Source organism: Mus pahari, chromosome 3 (genome assembly GCF_900095145.1).
Source record: "Mus pahari chromosome 3, PAHARI_EIJ_v1.1, whole genome shotgun sequence".
Taxonomy (NCBI): domain Eukaryota; kingdom Metazoa; phylum Chordata; class Mammalia; order Rodentia; family Muridae; genus Mus; species Mus pahari.
The window spans coordinates 19,834,438-19,843,236 of record NC_034592.1 but is presented as its reverse complement, the minus strand read 5'-3'; the positions used below and the strand labels follow the sequence as shown (position 1 = coordinate 19,843,236).

The window sequence follows — 8,799 nt, the reverse complement described above, 5'->3', positions numbered from 1 at the left end:
AAAAAAAAAAAAAAAGAAAAAGAAAGTTGGCATCTAATCTGGACTACGGAGACTATTTCAAACTAAACTAAAATAAAGCCCTGGGGGGGGGAGCTATAGCTCAGGGGTGAACCTAGCCTGTACGAAAGCACTGGTTTTGATCCCAAGTACCCGCCGGCCGCTCAAAAGATCGGTTCTTCCTGGGTCTGTTTGGCGGTCTGGTGGATAAGGATCGGTGTCTCAGACTGCACCTTTCCTGTGAAATTGGAACCCTGTATCCATTCCGGATGGACTCACCTCTCAGAGATCCGGCTGGTAGGGTAGAAGATGCACTGCATGATGATGAAGTACTTCTGGGAACAGGGGTCAGGAGTGAGGGAAGCCCAAACTCACCCTCCAGCAGCCCCCACTGCTGAGCCACCTCGCCTCTGCTACACTCACCTTTTTCCCCTGAGCCACCCGCAGACTGTATACGCCTGAAAGACGAGAAGGTATGTCTAACCCCACAATCCCGGAGCCAGGTTTCGCATCTTTCTCAAGACCCACCGAGTACCTGAGCCTGTCCCTCCAGATCCCACCCCCAGAGTCCCTTCTCAATTGGTGTCTCCTGCACCGCAGACATTGCCTGAGTGAAGTCCCAGCCCAGCCTGAAACAGGGTCAGAGACTCTCCAATACCGACTTGGTCCCTTTGGGCCCCGCCCCAGGATCCGCCCTCCCCAGTCACTCTACAGTTGAAGACCTGCTCCCCGTCCCCCCCCCCGCCGCGTACCCAGCAACCGTGCCAGCAGGGAGTGTGGGTGCTGTTGCAGGTGCTCCACGTAGCGGGGCAGGTGGGCTAGCAGCACCTGCACTTCGTGGCGCCGTTGGGTCTTCACAAAGAAGCGCTGGTCGTGGCTACAGGTGGGAACAGAGAGGTCACTCACTGTCCAGACTTGGCTGGAGTGGTTCCCACCAAGTCTCTTGCTCCTGCTTTTGCACAGGATGGATGTGTCTGGCTCCCCCTCCCCCTCCCTTGCTTCATCCCACCTTCCTCTGGCCCTGACCCTCTCTCCCCAAGGCCATCGCGCCAGCCTGGACCGGAGCCCCAATCCTGCCCCACCCCTGCTACGCGCTCACGTCAGGAAGAAGCTGGCCTTGCTTTTGGAGGTGCTGAAGAATTGAAGGTAGGGATCGCCAGGGCCAAGAGTAGTCTGGTAGTCCTCTTCAGTCAGGCCAATGGATTGCCTCAGCCACGCAAAAGCCGGGCCAGCCAAGGTGCCCAGCTCGAAGCCCTGTAGGGGAGAGAGTGGCCCGAGCGAGTCCACCCTTGTGGGTCCAGGGTTCAGGTGCATGCAGTTGGGTCTGGTTAGGGAGCGTCAACCCAGCAAGGTCCTGGGACCTAGCTATCACTCCCACTCACAGCTGAGGAGGGGGGAGCTAAAGCAAAGACTCCCCACCACTTATGGACTTCCTACCTCTTGGTGAACTTGGGTCATGACTTCCAGGTAATCCTTCTGGGTAGGAGGTCCCTGCAGGGGTTGGTAGTGGATTTCAGGGAAAGTCTGGGTCTGCTATGGCCTACCTAGATTGGGACCTGACAAGTCTTGTTAGCTTAAATCGGGCACTTGAGCTTCTGGTTCACCCAGGGCTGGAGGAAGGATGGGGGATGACCTAAGGCAGGGCCCCATGGGCGCTATCACCCACATCTGCATCTTCAGGACCAGGCACCAAGTTCAAGCCTGGTTCATGCTCTTAAGGCTGTGTACCGCCTTAAGATTGCCTTTCAGATTGCATCCCCTTGAAAGGAAACGGCCCTGGGGCCAGTATGCCAGGGGAGAGCCTGGCAGAGTCTGATTGGGGAAGGGTGCCCGGGGGCAGGTGACCTCTGAGTGGAAATCTGAAGGTGCGTGGAGAGGAGAAACCCCACTCTGGAACAGCCCTGGCGGCCAGAGGCAGGCTACAGCAGCCAGCTCTGTAGGCAGCCGTATCTCCAGGCTGTGTTCAGGCTGAGGAGCCAGAGATTTCCAGCAGGCGATGAGGGTCAGGCTGTGTTCTAGAGAACCCCCCCCCCCAGCTCTTGTATTTGGACTGTGCATACGTGTGCACACACACAAACACCATACGGGCTCCCCAGCCTACTGGGCTGCTGAGTTGGCAGCTGGGTGATGCTTTCTGCTGAGCCAGCTTGGCCCCAGCCTGACAGGCTCCAGGAAGGATGGACTGGATTGGGCAGGGTGGGGGTGGGGGGTCCCTTCTTAACCATTCAAGCTGGTAGGGCCCAGGGGCTTCAGAAACAAGGCATATTAACCCCTTCACCCATTATACAGATGGGGTACTTGAGACCCAGAGAGACGGAGACCATATATCCACCACTTTAAGCAGGGTGTCCCTCAGGCCTCCTGGACTTTCCTTCCAGCTTCTCAACCCAGAATCTCTGCTTCCTGACACAAATCCCTGCCTCCCTCTTTTTGGTAGGCCTCTCTTGATTCCCAGTGTCAACATTTTAGTGAGATAGACCGGCAGCTAGGTTTGAGGTGTCTGAGACAGGATGGGTCATTCACCGTGGGTGGGTTGTTCTTGGAGACCTGGGTGGCAGCCCACAGTCCTTCCTGCATCATTCGTGTCATTCTATGCAGTTCATGTCCTGGACCGACCTCAAACAGGCCAACTCTAGACTGCCTGGCTCGGAGGTGCCAAAGAAGGCCGCGACGGCTCCCCGAGGAAATGGACTTGTTTCCAGCCTCCTGGGAGTGGGCCTGGATCTGATGGGAAGAGGTACAAGAAACAAAGAGCACGTGATATTTCAGAAGGGAAATGCACGGGTTCAAATCCTACTTCCACCGATTCGGGATCTTCTGCTTATCTTTCTCTGTTTCATTTTCCTTGACCATAAAATACAGGGATAACACTATAGCTATGTTCCCAGTATCTGAGGGGCCAGAAGCACCAACCACTTGGTATGCAAATGGAGTGGAGACAGCCTCCTGCTGTCAATTCCAGGTGCATCCCATGCCTCCCGGAGGCTGCATGCCCTTATTAGGTCAGACCTAGCCTTATTATCTCCTCTGCAACATGTATGGTCTGTTACATGTTAGCTGCTACTATTGCATCTGAGCTGCCTTTACAAGAAGCCTTGCTAGCAGGCGCTGGGATGCAGGGAGATTCAGTCTTCCTTGTCTCCCCCTCTATGTTGTGCTTCTCTGTGCTATGCAGAGGGTCAATGGATGCTGAAGTCATACCAGCTCACCCATCCCTAGTGGAGACCCAGCCTGTGTACAAAGCTGAGCGCTTGAGGTCCTTATGGTTGGAGCCTTATGGAGTTTATCTCATCATCCAAATTTTCCTGATAAGGAAACTGAAGACACCCACCACATTGCTACCCCTTTTCATACCTGCGTGGGGCGTGTCTTGATCTTCCCAGAGCAGAGACAGGGAAGGGGGCGGGGCGTGTTCACGCCTCTGGCTAAGATAAAGCCAGACTTTCACCCTTCCCTCTCTTGTTCCCTCTCTGGTCCGCACCTACCTCGTGGGACCTAAGGCTTGGTGTGGCCATCGCCCCCAGGTGCCGCTTCTCTCGCTTTGACGGTGTCTCCGGGGCCCAGTTGCAGGAATCAGGCTCCGCCTCGGCATAGTGAACGACCAATCGCGACGCTCCTGCCACCATTGTGTCCAATCTTCGACAGGGGCGCTTGCCTTTGCCTGAGGGTTCCACCTCCAAGGATGCAGCATATTCTGAACTCTGGTCCTGGCCCTTCAGAGCTGCCTGGCTTTGGCTGAGGTGTTGGTGGAAAGGCCTTGTCACGGTCGCACGAGGGGGACGCAGACCTTTGCCTGCGGGTCCCACCTCCGAGGATGTAGGGTCCTCTGCATTCTGATCCTGGTCGGACTGAGCCTCCGGGCGATGGCTGAGGTGCCTGAGAAAAGGCCTTCTTGTCGCGGTTGCACGCTTTGCACGGAATCTGCGAGCGGGGCGATGGCCTTTGCCCTTGGATCCCACTTCCAAGGATGCAGCAGTCTCTGAATCCTGGTTCTGGCTAGGCGGGGTCGCCGGGTTTTGGTGGGGGTGGCGGAGAAATCCTCCTCTCAATTTCCTCCCGAACCGAGGACGTACGTCTCTAGGACTGGCTGTGGAGGCAGGTAGCTTAAATCGTGTTTCTTGGGTCTTTTTAGGCATGAAATTCCCATTGACTGTCTCTCAGGTAAAGAAACTAAAAGCAGAGAAAGAAGTGACCATCTCCAGGTCGCACAGAAGTCAGAGGATCCTTCCGTGTGATTGGAGCGCCCACTGGAGGCCACAGCGGGGCCAGACACCAGAAATTTTTTGGTGAGCTAGCTAGAGGGACACAACACAATCTTTTAAAAGCCTAGATGGGATGATGTCACCCTCGTACTTTGTCCAGTGACTTCCCTTGGCAGTGGAACAGAATTCAAACTCCTCACCATGGCTGCCCCACTCTCTTGACTGACTCCAAACACCCTCCTTGCCCTCAACCCAAGCTGCAAACTTCCACCCCCAGGGTTTCCCGTTCCTGGGCTCCCGGGTATCAGTCCTGTCTGGGCTTTCACTTGCCTTGATCCTTAGGACCACCTTTCAGGACTCTATGCACTTCCTCCATACACTGGATCACATGACCTTTATTCCCATCACCCTTGGCATGAGCAGAGATTGTCTTTGCTCATGGATTGGTTTATTACATCAAACCTCCTGAATTGGGAGTGCCACCAGGGTGGGAACTACATGGACCTCACATCCTGCCTCAGTGCCCAGCACAAACTTGGGAACCATGTAGATTGGAATGATGTAGGGGGTGGGAGCGCGGAGCCCCAGGAGACCACAGTGGCTGTAGTAATGCTAGTCCCTAGCACGCAGGGCCTTGGGACAGTGGGAGGGACAACCCAGAGAACTAGAAATGAGCAGAAGAAAGATGCTTAGATATGCTGGCTTAAGAAAGTCTACTCATGGGCTGGTGAGATGGCTCAGTGGGTAAGAGCACCTGACTGCTCTTCCAAAGGTCCAGAGTTCCAATCCCAGCAACCACATGGTGGCTCATAACCATCCATAACAAGATCTGACGCCCTCTTCTGGAGTGTCTGAAGACAGCTACAGTGTACTTACATATAATAAATAAATAAATCTTTAAAAAAAGAAAGTCTACTCATCTTTACAATTATACATATACGCGTCTGGGCACATGTGTGTGGATGCCAGTGGCACCCAGAAGAGTGTCCTCTGGTGCCAGAGTTGTGGGTGGTGGTCACTTAATGTGATCTCTGACTGGACTCTGAAATAGCTGCTGAGACATCTCTCCAGGCCCGTATGTCTTTTTTCTTCATGTTTGTGTTCCTCTGCATATTCCTGGCTTTTCCCAGAATTCCCTCTGTAGATCAGGCTGGCCTTGAACTCACAGAAATCCCCCTGCCTCCAAATCCTGAATGCTGGGATTAAAGGGATCTGCTACCACAGCCAGCCTATGTACTTTTGGGAAGCCATCAGGATGAAGGACCCCAGAGTGGAAGGAGAAGGTCAGTGGGGAGGAAAAGAGATGGTGGGTGGCTTTGTACCTGTAAAGGGGCTGGAGAGGGCCTGAGAACTGATACACTTTCAGCTGTGTAGATGCAAGATGGGGGTAGACATCCAGGGTGAGGGACACAAGTTTAAGCTTCTAGAGAGGCACTGAGGGGCCCCTTGAATATTAAATGAGGGGCTGGAGATGTGTTAGGAAGAGTGCTTGCCTAGCGGGCATTAAGCCCTCATGACATGTGGTATCCTAACCTTAGGCAAACAGTCAAAATGATCAGAAGTTCAAGGTCACCCTCAGCTATGTAGTTTAATGTCAGACTGGCTACACTAGACCTTAGCAGATTCTCCGGCTGCGACGTTTCCTGAGTAAGAACCATATCCATCCCAGTCCCAGTATCCTGTGTCTGACATAGGGACATCGCAAAGGTACAACCTGAGGTGCCCTCATTGCACAACTCGGTAGCGTCTGAGCCTCCTCTAGCCAGTCTCCCCAGAGCAAGGATGGCAGAGAGACAAAAACCAACACAATTAACATTTATTTGTAAGTTTTCCCAAACGGGCCAGTTGTGGTCTAGTGTGGCTGCCTGGATGTAACCCTGTGGTTCTGGGGTTTTTTGTCAGTCTTTCCCCAGGGCTTTCTGGGTCCAGAAGTCCTCATGGAGCCTGGGAACTGTCAGATTCAGAAGAGCTGCCTTGTGACGGGACAGGACTGGTACAGAGAGGCGGGAAGGCCTGCTCAGTCCATCAGCACAGCGGGAGGAGCACAGAGGTGAGAGAAGAGAACTCTGCGGAAGGGGCAGGGAGCTTTGACTGTGAGGTGGACAGGACCAACCAGTGATGTTCAGCCTCTGAGCCCAAGGGCAGTGAGTGAGAGGCTTCCCAACCCGCCTTCTTCTTGGCTTCTAAAAGGATGACCAAGAGAGAGAAGGCTCCAGCTTGTCAAACTGAGAAGAAAACAGCCCCATGTCCCACAGAGGGCTTGACTGTCTTTCGGCTGTGACCCTGGGTCCCTTTCCTGGAGGAGATACGGAGAAGGCCCCTGCAGCCTCATCCCTTCACTGAGCCTTCTTGGTTGTCTTCTGGCTCTTCAGCATCACATAGGTGATGAACAATCCTGTAATACACAGAACAGGAAGGACTGGGAAGATGGGAGTGGAAGCTAGGTGGTCAGGCACAATGACCCGCATGCAAGGTCAGGCTCCCAACCAACCCCCTGGGGGTGCGTCTTCGCAGTCATTCACAAGGTCACACAACCACTGAGGGTCAGTTAACCATCACCAAGATGGTGCGAGGTTGACCTGCCCTCCTATCTAACCCTGTGAGATCATCCAGTCATGTAGTTCCTTGCTCATCCTAAGCACTCTTTTAGGCTCCTGGGCTAGAGCTCAGAACACTGTAACAACGAAGACACAGTCCATAAGAGATGCCAGGGTGACTTGAGGCAGGAACATTGAAGAGATGAAGATGAGGCTGGGACAGGAAAGAAAGGGGAGCTATGTCTTCATTGTCCCAAGAACCTGAAACACTGGGAACCCCACTAGAGGGGCTTCTGCCTGTGGCCTTTAAGAAGGAATAAGAAAACCCCAGGGAGCGTTGGTGACAAGGAGATTCTAAGCACATGTGTACAGCACGTGTGGAAGCACACTGCCTTCCAGATGCCCCTCCCCAGTCCAGGAGACTTACCCACAAACAGGAGCAGCAGGAGGCCTGCGGCCAGTGGGAGGAGGACAGCGTAGGCTCGGGGCAGGAAGTACTTGTGGATGACATGCTGGCTGTCAATGAACGGCTGGCACCAAGGGCAAGAGCTCTGGTGAGTACTCCTCACTTTACCCAGCCCCAAAGGGAAGCCGTCCCACCCCCCTCTGGCAGCACTGGGTGCTGAGGGCCCACCTTGATAGCATCCCCAAGTGTGGATATGTATCTTTTTTTTGTTTTTATTTTTTTTCCGGACAGGGTTTCTCTGTGTAGCTCTGGCTGTCCTGGAACTCACACTGTAGACCAGACTGGTCTCGAACTCAGAAATCCGCCTGCCTCTGCCTCCCGAGTGCTGGGATTAATGGCGTGGGCCACCACGCCCGGCCACAATGTACTTTTGAACAATAACTAACAAAATTTCCCACATTAAAGAGAGAGGAAGATAAAGACTTGAGAGGTTAATAAACTCCACTGGCGACTGCTACACCCAGGAACCTGCCGGCTAACCGGGAGGACAAACCCAAAACAAAGCCTTACTGTGCGGCAGTTCAGAGGCCGAGAAATAAGATTTCTCCCTGAGTCTTAGCCTCCTCATCTAGACACCATCAGCCATCAACATAGTGTAGATTTCGTGAAATCAGAGCAAGCTAAACTCCAGACGCTGGCACACAGACGCTGATTAAGTCGCGTTAGGAAACTGGCTTGGAGACCCAGAGCAGAATGATGGTGAGCGGGGTGGGGATGAGGCACACATACCAAGAGAATCACCCAAGTGGTGTAGTAAGTGAAGATGATCAAGCTAACGGCGACAAGGCCAAATCCTACCGCTTGGTCTGTCCCGGTAGCCTGGAGAAAAATAAAGGCTCAGCAGGCGAAGGCGAGATGGCTCGTGTACATGCCCTAACAGAGGGTCGGAGCAGCCGGTTTACACTCCAAGCCTCTCATTCATTCAGAATCACGGAGGGCTGACTAGAAGTGGCTCTCGGGTTTAGAAAGCCACGTCAGGCCTCGTGTCACCCGTCCGCAAGCGGTGGAGAGAGCGATCCGGGTTTGGAGAGCCCAACCCCATCTCCCAAGGAGACTCTTACTCAGAACCCCGACCCCTGGTACCCTGAAATCACACAGGTACTCCACCCCAGGCTCACCATCTCTCCAGCGTTTCGCCGGAGCAACAAAATACATCCGGTTCCTGGTTCAGGCCGTTCCGGCTTGTAAATCACGTGACACGCCGAGCGTTGCCTGAACTGACGTGTGAGCACCTTTCCCCGCCCTCCAGCGCATGTCGGGAAATGTAGTTCCTGAAGGGAACTGTCGGGCAGGGAGCTCAGACTTTCTGGTTTTTGAGTCTACATCCTTGACAGACCCTTCCCAAACAATAATCCTTTAAACATTATCATACAGTCCCAAGCCAGAGTGAGATGTGCCCCAGAGTTGGAAGTCCCTGAGAGGGACAGATCATAATCAGAGTTGGTTGGTGAAGCAGACATAAGAATTCAAAGGCTCTACATTCTGGCCTTGAAACTGTTAATGAAAGAGGCTGTAGCCAGGTGTGGTGATGCACGCCTTTAATCCCAGCACTCGGGAGGCAGAGGCAGGCGGATTTCTGAGTTCGAGGCCAGCCTGG

At 53.7% G+C, this 8,799-nt stretch overlaps 2 protein-coding genes across 2 annotated transcripts in view; both read right to left on the bottom strand.

Annotated features, from left to right (window-relative positions):
* Pip5kl1 (phosphatidylinositol-4-phosphate 5-kinase like 1) overlaps window positions 1-4,143 on the bottom strand; it is an 8,982-nt gene extending 4,839 nt beyond the window's left edge. Inside the window, exons 1-7 of the mRNA XM_021194706.2 lie at window positions 3,483-4,143; window positions 2,521-2,721; window positions 1,435-1,488; window positions 1,097-1,251; window positions 750-874; window positions 421-455; window positions 277-332 (exon numbers count right to left, since the gene is read on the bottom strand). Of these exons, the coding sequence (XP_021050365.2) occupies window positions 277-332; window positions 421-455; window positions 750-874; window positions 1,097-1,251; window positions 1,435-1,488; window positions 2,521-2,721; window positions 3,483-4,133 (1,277 nt within the window). The 5' untranslated portion in view covers window positions 4,134-4,143. The remainder of the gene's footprint in view (window positions 1-276; window positions 333-420; window positions 456-749; window positions 875-1,096; window positions 1,252-1,434; window positions 1,489-2,520; window positions 2,722-3,482) is intronic.
* A 1,855-nt stretch (window positions 4,144-5,998) lies between these two features.
* On the bottom strand, window positions 5,999-8,371 carry Dpm2 (dolichyl-phosphate mannosyltransferase subunit 2, regulatory). Its single transcript, XM_021194580.2, has 4 exons — window positions 8,321-8,371; window positions 7,932-8,021; window positions 7,164-7,266; window positions 5,999-6,594 (listed from the first exon to the last, which is right to left on the bottom strand). Exons 1-4 carry the CDS (start codon window positions 8,321-8,323, stop codon window positions 6,536-6,538), a joined length of 255 nt encoding a protein of 84 aa, XP_021050239.1. The 5' UTR covers window positions 8,324-8,371; the 3' UTR covers window positions 5,999-6,535.
* Between the last annotated feature and the right edge of the window lie 428 nt (window positions 8,372-8,799).

What these genes read in the sequence shown, in the direction of transcription:
- Dpm2 (XM_021194580.2), bottom strand. An exon ending in CCACTTGGGTGATTCTCTTG is followed by an intron (nt 7,267 to 7,931) that starts GTATGTGTGCCT and finishes CCTTGGTGCCAG; the next exon opens with CCGTTCATTGACAGCCAGCA. An exon ending in CCTGCTGCTCCTGTTTGTGG is followed by an intron (nt 6,595 to 7,163) that starts GTAAGTCTCCTG and finishes TGTGTATTACAG; the next exon opens with GATTGTTCATCACCTATGTG.